Source organism: Columba livia, chromosome 2, assembly GCF_036013475.1.
Source record: "Columba livia isolate bColLiv1 breed racing homer chromosome 2, bColLiv1.pat.W.v2, whole genome shotgun sequence".
NCBI lineage: Eukaryota > Metazoa > Chordata > Aves > Columbiformes > Columbidae > Columba > Columba livia.
Window position 1 is genome coordinate 163445885 of NC_088603.1, and position 21396 is coordinate 163467280.

Consider the following 21396-nt stretch of genomic DNA (forward strand, 5'->3'; position numbering starts at 1 on the left):
TGAGCCCCCAGTTGTCAGAATTGATGGTATGGACATGACTCGCTTTCTGGGGGGGAATCGACACCCATTCTCTTACCTTCTGAGAACATGGTCATGTCCAGGTATGCGCTTCGTTCCAAAGGTGCTTCTGTTCGGTTTTGTTGAGACAGCTTGATTGGCGAGTTCAGCTTTATGGTTTGTGACCGTAGGAAGGGAAGGAAGGTGGAAGAAGGACATTGCTTTTGGTTTTGTTGTTGTGGCCGTGCACTTGGGTTTCTGTCAGAGCAGAGAAGAAGGCCCAACGCCAGCTCCAGGAGTCTGGGTGCACGCGGGCAGTTGGCGCAGGCCCTGGGGTTCAGGACAGCAGCAGTGCCTGGACCCGCACCCGCTGTCTCCCGCCCTTCGCGCTGAGCGGGAGTTTGTGCCGCTGGCGTTTCCCGCGCTGTGTCTGGGCTGGAGCCCGCGCGGTTCAGAACCAGGCGGCCGGGGCGATGCCGCTGGCAACTGAGGAACCGCCAGACGCAGCTGGCCCTGAGGAGCTGCGGCCTAGTGGAGCTGCGCTCTGGTCTGGAGGGGTTTTAATGTGCGTGTTACATTCCAGAGGAAGCTCTGTCTAGTCGGTTAGTTGAAACAGCTTTAGTGGCGTATATTACGTGCTAATGCACAAAGCAGTGTTGCGGTCTCTGAAACATGCACAGAAGGACGTATATTTAAGACAATTCTAGACGTAAACAAGCATTATGGTTCTTATTGGGATATTTTGGCATCTAAACTCTTAAATGGGGAAAACGTGTGAAGCTCCTGCCAAAACAGCTGCAGAGTGGTGAAGAATGAATGTGGGACAAATCACGTTTAGATGCTTCACTCCTGTCACTTTCAGTCAATACAGGAGCCAAATAACATGCTTGTGATTTATAAATATTACTTTAATGTTCATGGCTTTTGCTTGTTACACATCCCAGGGTCTCAACGGCTGTAGTTCATACAATATACAGTGAACAGGAGGCGCTGAGTGTCCCTAAAGTGCGCCTCAAATCTGTAGGATGCTCTTACCTGGAAACCTCATTTGACATTTACCATCTTTGGTTTTCTGAGTGTATTCAACTAGGTTGTAGTTTATTTTTAATGCATCATATTAAATTTACTTTAAAACACTTTTTTTTCTAATCTGTGAAAGTGTGCAACGTGACTCAGTATGTTTGAATTGTAATGATTTGTCAGGTGACACGTAGTGGAAATTGTCTTTATTATGATAGTGATGTGTTTCTCAAGGATTTTGCTAAGAAAAGTGAATTTCTGAGATTAAATGGGTAGAAGTCAGCCAACACCTTTTTCAAAGAATGTGAGTTTGTCTCTACCTCTATGACTAGCTGGAAGTATTCGAGTGTGCATCATGTATACATTAAAAACAATTAAAGGCATCACTGATGTTACACTTGTTGTGTATGGATATTTTTTCCTGTTGCTTCATAGTGGTCCAGACAAACTCAACAAAACACACCAGCGGAGTGTGAGTCAGTGCACCTGGAGCTGGATCATGTCATCTCGATCTTTATCACAAGAGACGTCTGATTCAATCAGACTAAAGGAATATTGCCGAATTGATATATGTCCACCTGTAAAATAATCACTGCATGCTTCGGTACAGTCTGTATAGTTATGACAACATAATTTAGATAGCAGCAATTTTTAACCTGTTTTTTCCCTGGTAAATAACTTGTGAAGATGATAGAATGAAAGAAAAAGATTAGCAAAAGTTTCACCAAGTAATTGTGTTCATTAAAAAAAACCAATAGATTTTGTTACAGTTTCCATTCAATTTCTGATCTGTTTACTTTTGTTTTACAGTTATCTCAAAATTCCTGGATACAGAACAACTACTTTCCATTCCAGCACAAGTTCCAAAGCAGGATACGGTATGTTTGGAAATGCACCTTAGATGAGCAGTTACCTGGCTATATATAAATGTGGTACCTATGCATGATATGGTAGGAAAAAGACTGCGCCTTACAAAGACACGGGCTAATGTTGTCATAGTCTGAGAGTGTATCTTACTGTACAGCAGCAGGAGATTCTACAGGAGAACGTTAGAAACATTTGGGTTTGCTTCAATATCACGTTTATCTTAATTTATACAAACTGACCGCAAATCCTGTTGACTTTTTCATCACTCCCCACTCTCATTCTCTGTAAATGTTCATCCTGTTTGACAGTACCAGGATGAGAGAGGAATTTTCTTCACATCAGCATAAAAGGAAAAAGTGTGTTAACAGATATTTACTCTCTTATTTTTGGAGGTTAATACAATTTTTAATAGCCAAAAGAAAATTAGGCATCTTTCTTACTAGAAATTAAATAATTCTTTAGCTTTTATGTAATACAAATTGAGAGAAATCAGTCTTTACTGTCTGAAAGGCCATTTTGAAAAAGGTTCTTAAGCAGCACTCATGGCCGTGCTCAGCTGTGCTGATAATGCAGATAAACCTGTATGGATCACTGAGTCAGCTGTGTGAGCACACGGGGTCAGCGATGAGACGTGGCTGCTGGTTCCCGTGACACAGACGCTGCTCGAGCCAGGTGCAGGATTTTCGTGCAGGTGTTCAGTGCTCCCTCTGACCAGCCCCGGACAGAAAGCGATGCGCGTCCTCGCAGAGCATCAGCCAGAGCAGTGTCTGGAAGCCCCTTCTGCGGGCGCTTCTCACCTGGGCCCGTGCTTTTCTGCTGCCCTGTGAACGCAAGGAGCAGCAACGTGGTGAAGAACTGATTCCTGTGAAGTTTTCTCAGGGTCCTGTCCTGTCTTACGGATTAAAAGAGTGCCCTGCTCTTATCTGTCACCTTCAATCACACGTCTCACAAGGTGGACCAAAGTGACCCTCTATTCTGCCCCGGGGAGACCACACCTGGAATATTGTGTCCAGCTGTGGCCCCTCAGTTCCAGCAGGACAGGGAACTGCTGGAGAGAGTCCAGCGCAGCCACCAAGATGCTGGAGGGAGTGGAGCATCTCCCGTGTGAGGAAAGGCTGAGGGAGCTGGGGCTCTGGAGCTGGACAAGAGGACACTGAGGGGGGACTCATTCCTGGGGATCAAGATGGAAAGGGGCAGTGTCAGGAGGATGGAGCCAGGCTCTTCTGGGTGACAACCAGGGATAGGACAAGGGGCAGTGGGTGCAAACTGGAACACAGGAGGTTCCATTTAAATATGAGAAGAAACTTGTTCCTGGTGAGGGTGGCAGAGCCTGGCCCAGGCTGCCCAGGGGGTTGTGGAGTCTCCTTCTGTGCAGACATTCCAACCCGCCTGGACACCTTCCTGTGTCACCTCAGCTGGGTGTTCCTGCTCCATGGGGGGATTGCACTGGATGAGCTTCCCAGGGCCCTTCAACCCCTGACATCCTGGGATTCTGTGAAATGCAGATAGAAGCGTTTATTCATAAAAGCATAAACAGACAATAAAGCTATAAATGCTTATAACAACATAGTTTCGTTGAAGGACAAGCAATAACTGGTGTGTTGATGTTAAGGCGTCAGCAGGAAGGCATTTTCTCCCTCAGCCGCAGGTTCAGGCTGTGAGCGCCTCGTGCCCCGTGTTGTGCCGCTGGAGCCTCAGGAGCTGGTGGGCAGGGGAGGCTCCGTCACAGAGCGCTGGGAGAGCTACCGAGTGTTCTTTGGGTTCACGTTCCTTACAACCCCCTCTTTCCTCCTCAGGATCTATAGAGAACTTCCCCTTTGAAGTCTTCTGGGAGCTGCAGACAGATACAATCTTTGTCTTGAAAATCATTCCAGTGTTTTTAACCAGGAGATAGTTGTGATTAACTGAACTGAGGTTTCTCTTCCTTCAGTGCACCCATGTGTGTTCTTAACTAGTTTGTAAACAAAAATTGCTGGACAGTATACAAGCTCTCTTCCTCCCCCTAGCGACTACTAACATGTTTCAGAGAGAGATTTTTTCATCAGACTGAAATAAATAACTTACGCTTTTTCTATGGATAAACAACATTTAATCCAATTCCTTGTATTCCTTAAACACGTATTCATTAGAGCATAAGCAAAACAGCGCTGGGTGCGCGGGGGATTCGCTCCGCCCAACACGCACACCTTTAAACAATAAGAAGTGTGCTGAAATACAGTATGGTATTACATATTCATAATGACCCCAGGAACGTCTATACATATTCATAACCTTTCCCCGCTTCTGATTAAAATGAGTCTCAGAGAACCATTTCCATAGACCCTCCCCTGTTGCGCCTGCGCAGTGCCACTTGGTGAATTTGAGGAGGGGTCTTTGGGGGTCTTTGGATGAAGGCTCCTTCAGCTTCGTCACAGTGGACTCTTTACCTTTGGCTCATTATGTTGAATTGACTGGGACCCAAGCTGCCAAGTCGATTGAAACCAGCCTGGCGCCCCCTTTTGCTGTAAATCTTCGTTATCTTGTCTCCTCAAGTTCACAGCTCGGTGCAGTAAAACTTCTTATCTTGGCATTCGATGGGGTTCTGTTCTTCTTAACATAAAGCTCTAAACTAAGCATTTATTGTGTGACTAAGCCTTAAAGTGTTAGTTCGTTAGTAGACACCCGTTATAAGTTTAGTTAACCCTTAAAATGTTAGTTCCCCCTGTCAATATAACTTCATAAGCAAGTTTCATAACTTTTTACATAGAACTTAACCACCTTTCCCTTTTCCAGGTTCAGAGCCCGTGCCTCATTTGGTTATATCTGTAAACATTAAACATCTTAGCACGAATCACAACTGCATTTTTCACAATTCCCCCATTTTCTTTTTATCCTATTGATTCGTGCTTTGGCCTCAAAGTTAGCCAGCACCTGCCTAGCGGCGACTAGGTCCAGTTTGGTGTTATCTTTTAAGATCATCAATTTATACCCTGTTCCTTTTGTTGCCATTTCAGGATCTATAGGCATGGCTGAGATTTGCATGCCTTGGACTACTGAATGTATTAACCGAATAAAGCACGGGATCATACATGGTACAAACAGTAAACCCAGAAATGCACATACTATCATGAACCCTATTTTCTTCCACCAGGTTCCCCAAAATAAGTCATCCCACCAATGGCTAGTAAGTATAGAATTCCATTTCTGTACTGGTACATGCGCAACTCGTTTTATCTCCTCTGCTATTTTCATTATAGCTTCCCCATTATCATCTATTTCCAAACAACACTCAGAAGTATCCCATTTCCCACAGACACCCCCTTCTTCAGCTAAAAGATAATCTAAGGCTACCCGATTTTGGTACACTGCAGCCCTGGTCTGAGACAATTGTCTTGCTATAAGATTCAGTGCCTCAGCTGTCCAGTTGCTTATTATTTCAACCACTGCTTGCAAACAGATAATTCGGTTTAGCATATATATTGGGGTACGGTATCCCCAGCTTCCATCTTGGGCCCAGGTGGCTGGATCATAGTATTCAATTATCCTTTTCGCAGGCCATTCATCATCTTTCCAAGTTTGCGTTCCTCCTATGGGGACATTTATTGAACCCCTCTTCTCTCTGTTTAAAAGTTTCGTACAGAGGTTTCCCCAGATGACTCCCTTTTTCCTTTGGTAAAAGGAAAAATGCTGGTTGAATTATCCCTATTGTACAAGACCCTCTCCATTTAGGCATTAACTCATTATAAGCTCTATTCCCACATATCCAAAATAATCCATCAGGAGCTTTCCATGGTTCATTTACATCGGTAGAGCCAGGATTCTGCCAATATCTCCTTAAATCCCCAATTTCCTCAAAAAGATTTGCTTTGCTGCGATTCTTCCAGCATATCGTTTCGTTTCCCAGGCTACAATTTTGAGACCAATATCCATTAGGTGGACCTGGTCACCAAGTAGGAGGAATAGAGGTATTTGATGAATTTACTCGTAACACTAACTTACAAGGGGTTTGCCCAACGTATTCAGTAAAATCTCGTTTACCATCATCCCTTGATATGCATATCTGCCCTATTATTAAGTGACTTAATACCCGTCCTTCTGGTCTTTTTTCCTGAGTTACATGAGTTCTGTTCCATACCAGTAATCCTTCTGGGCTTACACTCTCTCCTCTCCAAGGGCACTGTTCTGCCATTTGAGACCCCCCACATATCCAGCATGATGTGACATTTAATTCCCGGGCTATCTTTTCCATAAGATCTATAAACAGGTTTTTCACTACTGTTGGTAATTGTAATCCCTTGTCTTTTTGCCTTATTTCTTCATACCAATCACTGCTTTTCTGTACCACTTTCTGTTTCTCTTGCCTTCTTTTCAATTCATGAGTAGCACTCTTAACTATCTCCTCCTTATACTGATCTTGCACTCCCCCTCCATCTGAATAGCCCCACATACCAGTTTGTGAAAAACAGATACTCTGTTCTCCCCTAGGGCAGGAGACAGAGCCTACACCGAGTCCACCTTTCCCTAGATTAGTTGCTACCCATAACTTCTGCCCTTGGATTTAACATTTTTCCAATTTTGTTCTATCATAACATCCAGAATTAACATGAGTGTGATAACTGAGAACATATCACAGAATAACACAGAATCACAGAATCGACTGGGTTGGAAAAGACCTCCGAGATCATTGAGTCCAACCCTTGGTCCAACTCCAGTCCATTGACTAGATCATGGCACTAAGTGCCATGTCCAATCTCAGTTTAAACACCTCCAGGGACGGCGAGTCCAGCACCTCCCTGGGCAGCCATTCCAATGCCTGACCACTCTCTCTGTAATGTTGTGTCAGTCGTCCTGTTCTCACGCGCTCATAGCACTTGGTACAGGGATTGGCCAGGCTAAGTTGGGAACAATAAGTCACCACTCCTAGCAAGAGGATCAGGTCCAGGTTTCTACACCCTCTGCCTCTCTGGCCTACCAGGTTGCAGCTGGCAGCCGAGTTCATCATCTTCTCGGCAGCAAGGGTAGTGTTCCCGCCTTTCCTATTTTTGCCGTTAGGTGATGACTTTTTATCGTATTCCAAACTCTTGGCCTTCACTTCCCAGGAGCAACAGGACAACATGAAATTTGATTTCTCTTTTTACACTCTATTCTTCCTATCACTGGTGGACTCTCTAAATTCCCATACATCCCTTTAGTAAATACCTCCCACCATTCTTCACTATTCTTTTTGTATTCTTCCAGTGACTGTAGAATTCTCAACCTAGCTTTGGTTTCCTTATCTTCTATTCTTAAATGCTTATTACACAATCCTGTTGGTAATTTCCCGTTGTGGATATGCTTATACCACAGTTCATTACAACCTAAACATCAAATACAGATAAAAGAATTACATATACAACTTAGTTCAACATGCTTAACTATTAAAACATTCTGATTTTCATTTATACTGGACATTCATATGAACAATACTGATAGTAGTTACATCACCGATCCCGTGTTAATTTCAATTTCAATTCCCCCGGTCCTTAAGTTACTTTCCAGGTTCTTTCTTCCGTCAGGGGTCCTTTACCCCGAGAGGCGTGTGTCCATCCTTTCTCTGCAGTCCGAACCGCTGTTTCTGTAGTTTTCCAAAGTTTTCTGCAAAAGACTCCTAAACTTTTGCTGTCCGGGTGGGGAATGCTTCTGGCCAGCCTGAAAAAGTATCAGTTAATACCAACAAATATCGGTACCCCCCTTTTCCCGGGAGTTCTGAAAACTCAATTTGCCATTGTGGTCCAGGCCCATTCCCCTTCCCCATTTGACCCATTTCTAGCTTGGGCATATTTTTGGGATTAGTCTGGAGGCAAAGATCACACTGCTGTCACCTCTTCTACAGTGATAGACAAATTTCTAGCTCCTGTTTCCCTAATCAAATGTTTGCATAGTGGTTCTATTCCCCAAAATCCTTTCATGTATTCTTCCCTTACTAAAGGCCAAACTACATGAAAGGGGACAATAAGTTTTCCCTGAGGGGTGTGAACCCACCCTTCCTTATTATATTATTCCTCTAAATCTACGATGAGTTTCGATTCTCTTTAGTATACTCTGCCTTACGTTTTAAAGAGACCTGTCCCCCGAGGACTAGAGCACTTTCTGTTTTTACCTTTTGCTTAGCCGTTTGTTTTGCCTCTCTGTCCGCCAGCCTTTTCTGATTCCGAGCTCACTTTCTGGTGTGCCCTATTATGCATGATTGCCATTTTCTTAGGAAGTTGAACTGCTTCCGGTAGTTTCAATATCTCCTCCGCACGTTTGATATGTTTGCCTTGAGAGTTCAGAAGCCCCTTTTCTTTCCAAATTGCTCTGTGCACGTGCACAACCCTCACAGCTAGCTGCTTCCATCCGTAAACCAGTTTTCAGAGTTTTCAATAGGAATGTCTTTTAGATCTGGTCAATTGGATTATGTTGCTTCGATGGTCTCCAGGCAGTCACGATGAACTGGTTCTCCAAAGTTACCACTGAGGAAAGAAGGTGGGTTGACAATGTTAGTGAGATAATTTCTACACCATCTTGTTAGACACTGTATGGGATACTAGCACAGTCATTTTCTGACCCACGGCAAATCTCCAGGCCTCCTGTATATTCAGTACCACTGCAGCAACTGCCCGCAGGCATCCAGGCCACCCCTTTGCAGTTGCGTCTAACTGTTCGGAGAAATAGGCCACTGCTCGTCGATATGGGCCAAGATCCTGTGCCAATATACCCAAGGCTATTCCCCGTTTCTCGTGAAAGAGTAGAAAAATGGTTTACTCACATCTTGGAGTCCTAGAGCAGGGGCTGACATCAAAGCCTTTTTAAGTTCTTAAAGGTTCGTGTGGCTTCCTTATTCCATCGCAGGTGTTTCTGGTCCACAGGGTCCAGGTCATGCACGTCTCCTTGGTTCTAGTAGTGATTAAAATGTCATCCACATATTGTAGCATCTGTCTTTCATCAGACGGGGCTTCCCAGGATTCAAAATCTTCAGCAAGCTGATTTCCAAATATTGTCAGGCTATTCTTGAATCCTTGTGGCAACACCATCCATGTGAGCTGGGTTTTACCTTTATTTTTAGGGTTCTCTCATTCAAATGCAAATATTGTCTGGCTAGCTTCATGGAGAGGGAGGCAAAAGAAAGCATCTTTTAAATCTAAAACGATAAACCAAGTCAAATTAGGTGTTAATACTCTCAGAAGGGTGTATGGGTCTGCTACCATTGGGTAGAGGTCCTCAGCTATTTTGTTTATAGCTCATAAGTCCTGAACCACCCAATATGACCTATCTAGCTTGCGGACAGGCAACATAGGGGTGTTGTAATTGGACTCACACTCCTTTAATAACCCTATTTGCAGGAATTTCTCTATTACTGGCTGAATTCCTACTTCTGAACCTGGGTCAGAAGGTGGATATCTAAGGGGAAATCCGCGTGCTCTGTGCGCGTTACACACAACAAAGCAGCCCAGCAGGAACGGGCCAGGCGGCGACTGCCCCCCCGCTTCCTCCCCCGCGGGCGGCGAGCCCGGAGGAGAGGAGCTGCCGCTCCCGCTCCCGCAGCCGCCGCTCCCGCAGCCGCCGCTCCCGCTCCCGCAGCCGCCGCTCCCGCAGCCGCCGCTCCAGCAGCCGCCGCTCCCGCTCCAGCAGCCGCCGCTCCCGCTCCCGCAGCCGCCGCTCCCGCTCCAGCAGCCGCCGCTCCCGCTCCCGCAGCCGCCGCTCCCCCCCGTTTTTTTGTTTGTTTTTTTGTTTTTTCCACCGCTGTAGCAGCCACTCAGCTTTTCACCTCTTTTTTTTTTTTTTTCTTCTCGCCGCAGCTGGCCAAGGGGAAGCTGCCGGGCACCGGCTTGGGCTCCTCCTGCCCTTTTTCTCTCTTCATTTAATTCCTGCGTCCATAAACTTTATATGCAATTTCAATTAGCTGAGCGATACTTACATCCCTCAGCTCCTACCTTTTGTAACTTCTTACAGATGTCAATAAGCAGCATATTAAGCATCAATCCCTTACATTAAATTCTGATCCAAATCAGTCTATCCACAGAACAACACTAACTGCAATACAGCTAACTCAGAATTTCACATTCAAATCACTTCCCCCACTAATTTACTCTCATGTGTACAGACGCATCTTAAGGGGGAGCAAGGTGGTACTTTAATAATGGAACCGGTTCTCATTTTGTAATTATCTCCCCAAACAAATTATTTTGGTACCAAATATAAATATACTAACTAAAATACTGAGCTCAGACACGCAAACCAAATACCAAGTTCAAATATGCGAACAGATCACAATTACACTTCTTCAAGACAATATCTCAATTTTAGCATTGCACCTTTGAACCGCTCACTGCTCAGCAGGTGGAGGCACCGCTGGGTCTCCCTGACAAAACAGGTCAGTGCGCGCTGGAGCCCATGGGCACGCACCACCCGCGCCGCAGCGAGCTGGACCGGGCAAGGCTTTTACCAGTGTCTCATCTGGGGCGCCACAACCGCCATCCCCAAGCCAGGACCCCCCATCCGATGCGCATACAAAAGAGCCAAATCCAGCACACCGAGATGAGACACAGCCTATCACAGACCTTTGCAAGTCCAGATGCCAGAACAAAGCCAGCGTGCCAGAAAGAAAAGCAATGGCTATCACACACAAAACCCCATCACCACATTCACACAGTCAAGAGCCAAATTGCTCATCATCACAAAATGTACATTTTGGGTCAATCTGTGATCTTACTATACCATACAACAGGCAAAGACTTACGAAACTGCAACACATTCAAAAAGATACCCACAAAGAAAAAAAAAAAAAGCAAGTACTAAAAGGCATCTTGCAGACTGTTCTGCAAGTTTTTCTGTGATTCATTTGTTATCAGCTAATTCTCTCTCCGCTTGCTGAAGTTCAAACCATTCTGCTTGTAAATCTGTCTACAGTGATTTAATGATCTCTTGCTCAGTTTGCTTGTCTTTCGGGGCAGCTAGCAATGCTGCTTCCAAAACAGCAGAAATCTCAAATCTGCTTTCTTCTGCCAAGTCCCTTATTTGCTCAGTTACAATATCTGGAGATGACCAATGTCCAGAAGCCACCCCTCAGGACTCTGGCAAGCCTTATAATCTTTCAGCAAACTCAATATCAGGGAGCAGTCCAGGCCTGGCTTGACCCAGGATGCCATGACCGACTGCCGGAGAACACAGCACAGACCAATCCGCCCTCCTTTAGAGCCTCTGGCTCCTATCCCCCCCCAAACCGCTTCTCACAGAATATACCAGCTCTGACACCAAATAAACTGTCCTGTCCCAACAGATGGGATGAGGGATGAGTTAACTCTTTGTTTCTCCTTGTCTCTTCGAGTTTTTCTAGTTTCCTTCTTATATCTCCCCAGGATTTTGTTACAAACTGGGGGGTCCACTCCTTGAGTCCATTTATCCTTTGCTTTTTCCTTGGGTGAACTTCTCTTCATCCCAGAATTCTAGCATGATCCCCCCGCAAGGGACTGTTGGGGGTCCAAAACTCTAACATGACCCCCCCCGCCAAGGGACTGTCAGGGGGGTACCTCCGACAGGTCGCTCCCCTTCGACCTCGTGGGAACCTCAAACCCACGAAACCTGGCTCACAACATGGGGATCAAACCCACTACAACTGGCTTACAACGTGGGCATCGAACCCACGACACAGAGAGAGTGCTTCACTCACTTTGTCCCTTCAGTGGCCAAGCCCCTCGCGGGGTGTTGGAACTGCATTTAGAAGGACTCCGCACTCGCTTCGCAACCAGATTGCGTCTCAAACAACACCAGTCACACAATCACATTACCCGACCTGATGGTACTTACAGTCCATTTTTCCCATCAGGACCTACCCGACCCGGCGGTACTTAGAGTCCACTTTTCCCGTCGGGACCTTCGTGCACTCTGGATTACAGGTAAACTGCAGCATTCAGGGGGAGTGAGCTCAATTCTTCTCAATTCTTTTGCTTATGCTTTAATTTTGAATAACGTTGGTAGCTCTCCGCACACCCGAGTCCAAGGGCCACTATTAAAGTGGGGCACCTCCCTTGAACCTGAGGTAACACAGAGCTATCCAAGGTTATCACGTCGGGGTCACCAATTGAAATAAATAACTTACGCTTTTTCTATGGATAAACAACATTTAATCCAATTCCTTGTATTCCTTAAACACGTGTTCATTAGAGCATAAGCAAAACAGCGCTGGGTGCGTGGGGGATTCGCTCCGCCCAACACGCACACCTTTAACAATAAGAAGTGTGCTGAAATACAGTATGGTATTACATATTCATAATGACCCAGGAACGCCTATACATATTCATGACCTTTCCCGCTTTTTATTAATATGAGTCTCAGAGAACCATTTCCATAGACCCTCCCCTGTTGCGCCTGCGCAGTGCCACTTGGTGAATTTGAGGAGGGGTCTTTAGGGCTCTTTGGATGAAGGCTCCTTCAGCTTCGTCACAGTGGACTCTTTACCTTTGGCCCATTAGAAGGAACTGGCTGGAACCCAAGCTGCCAAACCGACTGGAACCTGACTGGTGCCTCCCTTTTGCTGTAAATCTTGGCTGTCTTGTCTCCTCAAGGTTGCAGCTGGTGCTGTAAAACTTCTTATCTCGGCATTTAATGAAGTCCTGCTTTTTTTAGCACAATTAGTTACATACAGCTCTAAACTAGATATTAATTATGTGGTTTAAAATGTTAGCTTGTTAGTAGGCCCTTATTATATAGTTGCTTAAACCTTAAAATGTTAGTTTGCTCTATCAATATGACTTCATAAACAAGTTTCATAACTTTTTACATAGAACTTAACCACCTTTCCCTTTTCCAAGTTCAGAGTCTGTGCCTCATTTGGTTATACCTGTAAACATTAAACATCTTAGCACGAATCACAACTGCATTTTTCACAGAAAGGACTTAAAAAGTCAACCTTGCTTGATATATTTCTGAAGAAATAAAGATACAGAAGCACTTTCAACAGCTGCCTCTGCCCCCTTCTCCATTTCCCCTTTTCCCACGGCCATTCGGGGCCAGTTCCCCCAAATCGGGACTTGACCGTGCGGGGCCGCAGGCTCGGAGGGGGAGGCGCCGCCACGGCCCAAGAGCACCCGAACAGCCTGAATGCGGGTCCGCAGCGGCGGGGGCGGGAAAGGGCCGGGACACCATCAAACAACAATTTGGGGAAAAGAGCCCCCAGCGCTTCCGGCGGCCGCGGAACCGCAGCACCGCCCGCACGGCTGCGCATGCGCGTTGCGCTCTGCGAGCGGGCGTTGTGCGGCACTAATGCACATCAGAGGAGCGGGTGTCGAACGGGCCGCCGGGAAAAAGACACAGAAACGAAAATAAAAAATAGAAATAAAGATAGAGACAGATATAGAAACAGGAGAAAAAGAAACACAAGAGGCTGGATAGAAACAGAACAGAAGCAAAAGCCGCGGCGAATATGCAAATCGTGTCGGGGTGTGGGCGGAGAGGCTAGTGGGCGGGGAGAATGCAAATGTGGATGCGGATCGTGCCAATCAGATCACGGACAGGAAACAACGGGCGGGGCGCACGGGGACGAGGGGCGGGGTGACGAGGAGCGTGAGAGAATGCAAATTAGAGGCGGGGATGCGCCAATCGAGCGCTCGAGAGGCCGAAGGGGCCGCTGGGAGGCTTCGTCGCGGGGGTCTCCGGGCGCGGCGAGGGTCGGTGTCCGCGGATTCCGGTGGAACCGCGGGGAGACCGAGGGGAACAGAGCGGGAAAGGAGCTCGGGGTTGTTGCGTGCGCGGTGGGAGTGACCGTGAGGTGTGAGGGTCTGGCAGTGGATGGGGCGGTGCGGCGGAGCGTGGAGGGTATCGCTTCTCGGCCTTTTGGCTAAGATCAAGTGTAGTATCTGTTCTTATCAGTTTAATATCTGATACGTCCTCGATGAGAGGACTTTATATTAAACGGATTTTTGGGCCTGGGAGTTGGATCCGGAGCTTGCTCCCTCCGCTCCGCGCATCGTCCCGGTATTGCAGTGCCTCCGGGAGCGGTGCACCCCCGCGGGGGACCCTTGTTGGTCAAAGACAGAGCTGGTGCGGTGCTGGGAACGAGGCTGCGCGGCTCAGTCGGGCAGTCGCAGGGGGGGAGTCGGTGTGGCTTCTCAGCTGCGGGTTGGCCCGTGCGGACCGCTGGTGTGGCCGATCCCGGGCGGGCCCCTCGGTGCGGGTGACCCCCGCACGCGGTCCCTCCCGGCACGTTTTTAGTTCGCCGTGCAGCCCCTGTGCTCCACGCTGCCGTCCGCCCGTACCGGCCGTGCGGCGCTGCGGGGCCCGTGCGGCGCTGCCACCGCGCTCGTTGCCGCCTCTCGGGACGGAAACGCCGCCGCCCCGCCGTGCGCCGTGCCGAGCGCGCAAAGCGGGAACCGAGCGCCGGTGCCGCCGGGTGCCGCCGCTGCTGCCGCCCGGTGGCCGCAGCCGGCTCTGCAGCCCGGCCGTGCCGTGCGGCTCTGGCGCCCGGGAGGACAGAATTGCTGCTGCTAAAAAACCCGTTTATTTTAAAAAAGCCAATTACAAAAACCCTCAGGCGCGCCTCTTTTTTTTGGGAGGGGGGTTGAACAGCGAGGGCTCGGGTGAGGGACAAGCGCCCTGCCCTGCTCTGTTTTCACAGGATCAGTGTTGGGGTTGGGAGTGGACTCCAAAATCATCCCGTCCGATCCCCGCCGGACGAGAAGTTTCTTTTCCAAGGGAGGGAAGTTATGAAATTGAAGAAGTAAAGCGGTGAAATTTATCCCAAGAAACTGAGACAAGAAGAGGGGGAAAGGCCGGTGGGGGGAGGGCTGGGCAGACCGGTGGCACTAAAAGGGATTTACACCCCCCCTGCCCCGAAAGATTTGGGTTAAATCCGGGTGGTTTTAGGGATGTTTTTGGAGTTGTTTCCTCCCCTCCTCCACTGCCGGTGCTGAAAGCAACAAATATTCTCATTTTCATTTAAAAGGAGAAAAGTCCAAAGAAAAAAGAGGGTGTTTTGGTTTTTTTTTTCAGCACTTCGCCTCAAGGCAGTGGCACGAAGCCCCTTTATTAACCATTTCCTCCCCAATTTGGGGTTCTCTAAACTATCCCATTTCCCAGCTTGCTGTTGAAAATGCTCCAAGCGGGACAAACTTCCCCCAGACCACAGAATTAAAAGACCTGACCTGCCGGGTGCGTCCCCAGCTCGCCAGAGCTCCCCCGAGCCTCCTCCCGCGCCCCGCTCGCCCCGGGCAGCCGCCCCCGCTCCGGCAGCTCCTGCGGGCCCGCCCCGTGTTCCTGGGCCGCTCCCGACCCCACGGTGGAGGCGGCAAGCCGGCCCTCGGCACCTCTCGGGTGGCCCCTGTGGCGGATGCGCTCGGCTCGCCCCCCCAGCCGAACCAGCAGCAGTTTGGTGGGGGGTGAGCTCCTTCCAGCGCCAAGGGCCAAGAGCTCCTTCCAGGGGACCCACGAGGAAGCAGAACGGCTACTGAAGGCTGGTGGTTTGTGGGTGCAGGCAGTTTCTTGCAGACTTCTCCTACTGTGTGCACTTTGACTACGAGTCAACCACTTTATTCTATAAACACGACAGCCTGGATGAGCCACTGTGAGCTCTCCCTGCTACATAAGTGAGCTGTATGGCAATGGTTTTACTACTCACAGGTCAGTGGATGAGCCCAATTTAAGTTTAATGTTAACCATTTGGCTTAAGTAGATGCACTCTAGATTAATTATTTAGAGATAAAAGGTTGTATGACTTTTAATATACTCTTTGCTTCATGTTACTTGGTAAGCTGGATTTGCTAAAATTTTCAAGTTCTGCTCATATTTACCAAAAGCAGCTACAAACCACACTGAACACTTGCAAGATAAGGTCTTGTTTGCACTTTGCTGGGAAGAACGGAACTGTCTGGGAAAAACAACGCTCCAAGGCTAACACGGGGGAGACGTTACAGACATCTGCAAAACGGGGCCGATGTCACACTTTGCCGAGAAGAAAGGATTTATTCAGACAAAACAGTACCTGCAAGGCTATGGACCATAAACAATGTCTGCACCTGAAAAACAAAGGCCCACGTGGAATCGGAGAAAAAAATCCAAGGAGAATCAAGAAGACCTCACAGTGGAGTATTGCTGTTGGACTGAACGATGGTATGAACGTTTGTAAAGATGCAGAGGTCTATGGTTTACTGTGCTCGGGTTGGACCTCTGTGGAGGTACCAGCTTGTGCCAGCCCCGCTGCTCTTCTACTCCATCTTTTTTCCCCGAGAATTTTGCTGCCTGCCGCCCGCCCAGGGCGCGGGTGCCGCCCGCCCGGGGCACGGGTGCCGCCTGCCCGGGGTGCCGCCTGCCGCCTGCCCGGGGCGCGGGTGCCTCCTGCCCGGGGTGCCGCCTGCCCGGGGCGCGGGTGCCGCCTGCCCGGGGTGCCGCCCGCCCGGGGCGCGGGTGCCGCTCGCCGCCCGCCCGGGGCGCGGGTGCCGCCCGCCGCCTGCCCGGGGCGCGGGTGCCGCCTGCCCGGGGCGCGGGTGCCGCCTGCCCGGGGCGCGGGTGCCGCCCGCCGCCCGCCCGGGGCGCGGGTGCCGCCTGCCCGGGGCGCGGGTGCCGGGCTCGCAGCCGTGTCCCTGTGCCGGCGCTCGGCAGCTGCTGCAGGGGAGTTGCAGCTTTGCTGTTGTTTCATGCAGTAGTTGACGCCTTTGGACGGAACTGTGACACGGATGTTTAGCAAAGGCGCAGGCTGATATTTATTATATTACTGCAAATCTTTAATAATCCAAGTGTTTGAACTCAGGGGGTGGGGACGCGTAGGCGGGGGGCAGCACCCGGCGGGAGTGGGCGCGCACCCAGGGGTGCTGCAGCACGTCCCGCAGGGGCAGGCGCTGGGCCGGGCTGCGGCGCAGCAGGCGCGAGATGAGATCACGGGCGCCCTCGGGCACGGGGGGCGGGAAGTGCAGGTCTACCTGGCGGGACGCGGGGGACTCAGGGACCCCGGGAGTGGACGGGGCACAAGGACACCCCCACCCAGCACCGGTGTCCCTGGCCCCCCAGCCGTGGGTCTCGCCCCACAGCGAGAATGGAGGGTGTGGGGCAGGTGCTGTGTGTGTGGGGCCCAGATCCTGGGGTCCTGCCCAGCCCTTGGGTTCCCCAGCAGCATGTGGGGCAGGGTCCCCATGGCAGGGGATTCCGGGGGGTGTGAGCTCCCTAAACATGGGGTCTCTGTGGCAGGGTCCCCCCTGTGAGAGCACAGCACGTGAGGCTGGGGGTTGCTCTGGGGTCCTTGTGGGTCCCCGGAGGTGCTCCCCGGGTGGGTGGGGGTCCCTAGGGCGCAGTCCCCACCTTGGTGATGCGGTGGTAGGTCTCGTTGTGGGAGGGGCTCTCGAAGGGGGGGTGCCCAACCAGCAGCTCATAGCAGAGCACCCCCAGGCACCACAGATCCACCTTCTCGTCGTGCTCACGCCCCTCCACCATCTCGGGGGGAAGGTAATCCAGCGTCCCACACAGTGTCCTCCGCCTGGGGGGCACCCCATGAGGAGACACCCCCATGTGTACACGCACCCACCGCCTCTCCAGAGGTACATAAAGGCAGCTCTGTTTTAGGGGGAGCCCTGCCTTGGCATGTTGGGGTCCTCTGGGGTGCTTGTCACCCCCAGGCCGGTGGCGCCATCCCCGTGGGGTCTCAGCCCCTGCTGTGTCCCTGTCCCCACAGGGTGCCCCATGGAGGACCCCCCACAGCGCCCCCACAGCCCTACAGGGCCCCTCCCCAGATCATACCAAAGGGGAGAGGGTGCACAGACGACCCAAAGTCAGTGATCTTCGGCTCCTCCAGCCCCACAGGGTGCTCCCCCAGACCCACAGGGCCCCCCACAGCCGTACCGGAGGGAGGGGGCGTGCACAGACCACCCGAAGTCCGCGATCTTCAGCTCCCCCATCAGCCCCAGCAGCAGGTTCTCAGGTTTGATGTCCCGGTGGATCACCTTCTTCCCGTGGCAGTACAGCAGCGCGTCTGCCGCCTCCTCCATCAGCTGCGGTGACAAAACGAGGGGGTCAGGGCACCCCCAAACTGGTCAGGGGACCCTCACTGAACAGAGGGTGGCCACTGTGGGTGCGGCAGCAGCTTCTCCATCAGCTCGGGATGGGTCAGGACACCCTCAAACTGACCAGGGGGCCCTTGGGGACCCCAACACCAATTCTTGGGTGGGACCTCAGCATTTGGGGCTGGTCAGGGGGCCCAGACCCCCATGTGTGGGGGTGACCCTGGTGTCTGGGGCGGTTCCAGAGCTCCCCCCTGGGGGTGCCCCATTTCGGGGTGACCTGACCGTGGCGGTGCGGGTGGCATCGAAGCGGCCTTGGCGCTGCAGCTCCTTGTAGAGCTCCCCCCCGGGCGCGTACTCCAGGATGAGGAACACCCGCCGCTCATCGTGGAAGTAGTTGTAGAGGCGCAGGATGTTGGGGTGCCTGAGGGGAACAGGGACACATGGTGAGGCCCCAGGACCCCCCACTACCACCCCAGGGTCCCCAGTGCCACCCATGGGCTCTCTGCAACCAACCCCCCCTGTCACCTAGGGGACCCCAGAACACCCCCAGTATCACCCACCATCACCCCAGTGAGCCCCAGGACACCCCTCCACTGTCACCCCAGGGTGTCCAGGACAGCCCCCACCATGACCCAGAGGACAACAGGACTCCCACACTGTCACTCCGGTGCCACCCACCACCACCCAGGGGGTCTTCTGGGACCTGTTGATATCATACTTGGGACCCCGGGATCCCCTCACTGTCACCCAGTGGGTCCCTGAGTGCCACCTCATCACCCCAGGACCCCCCACCTCATCAGCCCAGGGTCCCCCAGTGCCACCCACCATCACCCAGGAGGTTCCCAGGACCCTACCAGCACCACCCGGGGTCCCCAGGCTCCCCCACCCGCCTCCCCCTGACACCGCCGTGCTTGTGCTTCCTGACTGTAGGTGGGCCATGATCTCGATCTCCCGCCGCAGCTGGTGCTCCACCCCTTCCTTCTCCACCTGGGACTTGAAGAGGATCTTCAGCGCCACCAGGAATTTCGTGCTCTGCTCCCGTGCCAGGTAGACGCTCCCGAACTTGCCCTTCCCCAGCGGCCGCCCAATCTCAAAGTCATCCAGCGTGAAGGTCCGTCTGCAGGGTGGGGGGCAGAGACACACGATGGCGGGGGCACCCCATCATAGGGGGGACACCCCATCATAGGGGGGACACCCAGCACCTGCACCCACACATAGTCAACACCAACCCCGGTGTCACCCACCAATGCCCAGGGGTCACAGGACCACCGCACTGTCACCCATGGGGTCTCTGGGATGCCCCCCCACTGTCATACTGCGGGTAACTGGGCCCCCCAGTGCCACTCAAAGTGTCCTTGGAGCTCCCACAATCACCCCAAGGTCCTCAGGACACCCCACAGTGCTGCCCACCATCACCCAGGGGGTCTCTGGGACCCCCCAACTTATTATACTTGGGTTCCCAGGACGCCCCACGGACCACAGGACCTCAGGACGTCCCCACTGTCACCCCATGGATCCCGGGAGCCATCCTCATTACCGCAGGGTCCCCTCAGTGCCACCCACCATCACCCCAGGGGGCCCCAGGGCTCCCTTCCCCCCAACACCCAGGGAGTCTCTGGGACCCCACACTGTGGTCCCCAGAAGCTCCCCAGGAGCCCCCTGCTGTCACCAGGGGGGAACTGGCATCCCCCAGTGTCACCCAGTGGGTCCCTGGCACCCCCTCCCCCATCACCCCAGGGTGTCCAGTGTCCCACATCCCCCCAGGGGTCCCTGTTACCCCCAGGCCCCCCAGCTCTGCCCCCACCGTCACTCACTGTGGCGGGGGAGAGGCCTGCAGGGCAATGGGCTGCAGGGGCGCAGCTCCTGGTGGGGAAGGCTCAGCTGCGGGAACCCCCACACACACCGTGGGGGCCTCCGAGGACCCTCCCGTGGGACACAGGCGTCCAGGGACCCCAAGGTAACACCCGCGCCCCCACCAAGGGACCCAGGCGTCCGGGCGCCCCAACTCCTCCCCATGGGGCTCTGTCCCCCGGCCCCCCCTCCCCGTACCTGGCCGGCGCTCCGGCGGGAGCGGCTCCTCGCGGCGAACCTGCGGCCCGGCCGGGGAGGGGGGTCACCCCGAGACACCCCCGCAGGGGTGGGGGACCCCAACACCCTCCCCAGGGACAGGACACCCCCCAAAAAGGGCCCGGGGGTGCCTGAGCGCACCTCCCTAGGACGGGGCCACCCCCAGGGGTCAGCGCGGTCCCAAAGCGCACGGGAACCGCCCGGAGGGTGCCCCAGGGATGGGGCCCAGGGGACACCCCGAGACCCCCTCCCAAGGACGGCCCCCCCCCGGAGGGGTTTGGGGCACTCCGAGACCCCCCATCCCAGGGACCGGGACACTCCAGAAAGGGCAGCGTCACCCCGAGTGTCCCCGGGGAGACACCCTGGCAGGGGAACGTGGCGGGGGAGGGGGTGTCACCTCGGGCAGGCTGGGCACGCCGGGGTCCGCGTTCTCTTTCTGCGCCATCCTGGGGCGTGGAGGGGACACAGCATCACCACGGGACCCCAACCCCTCGGGACCCCCAACCACGCGGGACACGCTGTCCCCGGATCCCCAGCCCCCCGGGATCGCCCAGCCCCCCGAGCCCCCCGGGACACGCTGTCCCCGGATCCCTAGTCCCCCGGGACCCCCGTTCCCCGGACCCGCTGTCCCCGGTCCCCGCCGCCGCGCTCTGCGCCCCCTCCCGCCGCCGCCTTCAAACCCGCCCCTCGGCTGGCACGCACCGCCCGCCCATTGGTCCCCGCTGAGGACGGCCCCGCCCCCACCCGCTTTCCTCCCCACCCGCCTTCCTCCCGCCCCGCCGCGCTTACGCCGTTTCTCATTGGCCAGCCACGCCGCCCGTCTGGCGAGCGGGGCGGGAGCTCAGCGCTGATTGGCTGCCGGGCGGTGGCGATCGGGCTAGACGGTTGTTGTGCGGGGGCGTTGGTGAGGGGACACGGTGGTTCCCGGGGTGCGGACGGGCCTGGCCGGGGGTCGCCCTGCCGAGCAGAGAGCGGCCGTGCGGGCAGGGAGTGCGGGAAGGGGAGCGGCGGGGCTGGCGCCTCCGGCTTGTCAGAGGGAAGCTGAGGCAGCGCGGGCAGCGTGTGAACTCAGACAGGCTGCAGGTTCAATGAGCCGCAGCGCTGGTGGAACGATGAGTCTCTTGCAGAGCTCACGGGTGGACCTGGCGTTCAGTAAGAATTCTCTTAAAGCTTTTCATTTCTTTTGTGGCTATTGCTGCTTTACGTGAAGCACCTGATTCCATTGGAGCCCCTGTGTGCGCAGGGGCACTTCTGCAGCGGCACCGGCGTCAGTGCCAGCGGCCGGGGCTCCTGCCCAGGGACACGGGCTCGTCCCGCCCCGCGCTGGGCAGGACACGGTGCGGCCTGCCGCGCTGGCACGGGACACACGGCGAAGAGAATAGCAGTGAGTACGTACTTTATCAAGAGAGTCTTGACAGTTAATGATGAATCCTACTCCAGCTGTTGCCTTGTCATGATTTCTGGA

General features: G+C 53.0%; 1 protein-coding gene and 1 non-coding gene across 6 annotated transcripts; one reads left to right on the plus strand and one right to left on the minus strand.

Annotated features, from left to right (window-relative positions):
- Positions 1–13697: 13697 nt before the first annotated feature.
- Positions 13698–13888, plus strand: LOC135578901 (U2 spliceosomal RNA). The gene has a single exon (XR_010471010.1). It is a non-coding gene; the product is annotated as a U2 spliceosomal RNA (small nuclear RNA).
- Positions 13889–16550: 2662 nt separating this feature from the next.
- On the minus strand, positions 16551–20621 carry LOC135578763 (aurora kinase C-like). Of its 5 annotated transcripts, none has more exons than XM_065054864.1 (9): positions 20553–20621; positions 20329–20377; positions 19914–19953; positions 19679–19727; positions 18790–18981; positions 18147–18285; positions 17704–17852; positions 17167–17341; positions 16551–16790 (listed from the first exon to the last, which is right to left on the minus strand). In XM_065054864.1, the coding sequence occupies exons 2-9, from the start codon at positions 20374–20376 to the stop codon at positions 16596–16598; spliced, it is 987 nt and encodes a 328-aa protein (XP_064910936.1). In that variant the 5' UTR covers position 20377; positions 20553–20621; the 3' UTR covers positions 16551–16595. The 5 variants fall into 5 exon arrangements, with proteins under 5 accessions (XP_064910936.1, XP_064910934.1, XP_064910935.1 ...); XM_065054862.1 differs by having other exon boundaries at positions 16551–16786; positions 18751–18981; XM_065054863.1 differs by having other exon boundaries at positions 18751–18981.
- Positions 20622–21396: the final 775 nt, after the last annotated feature.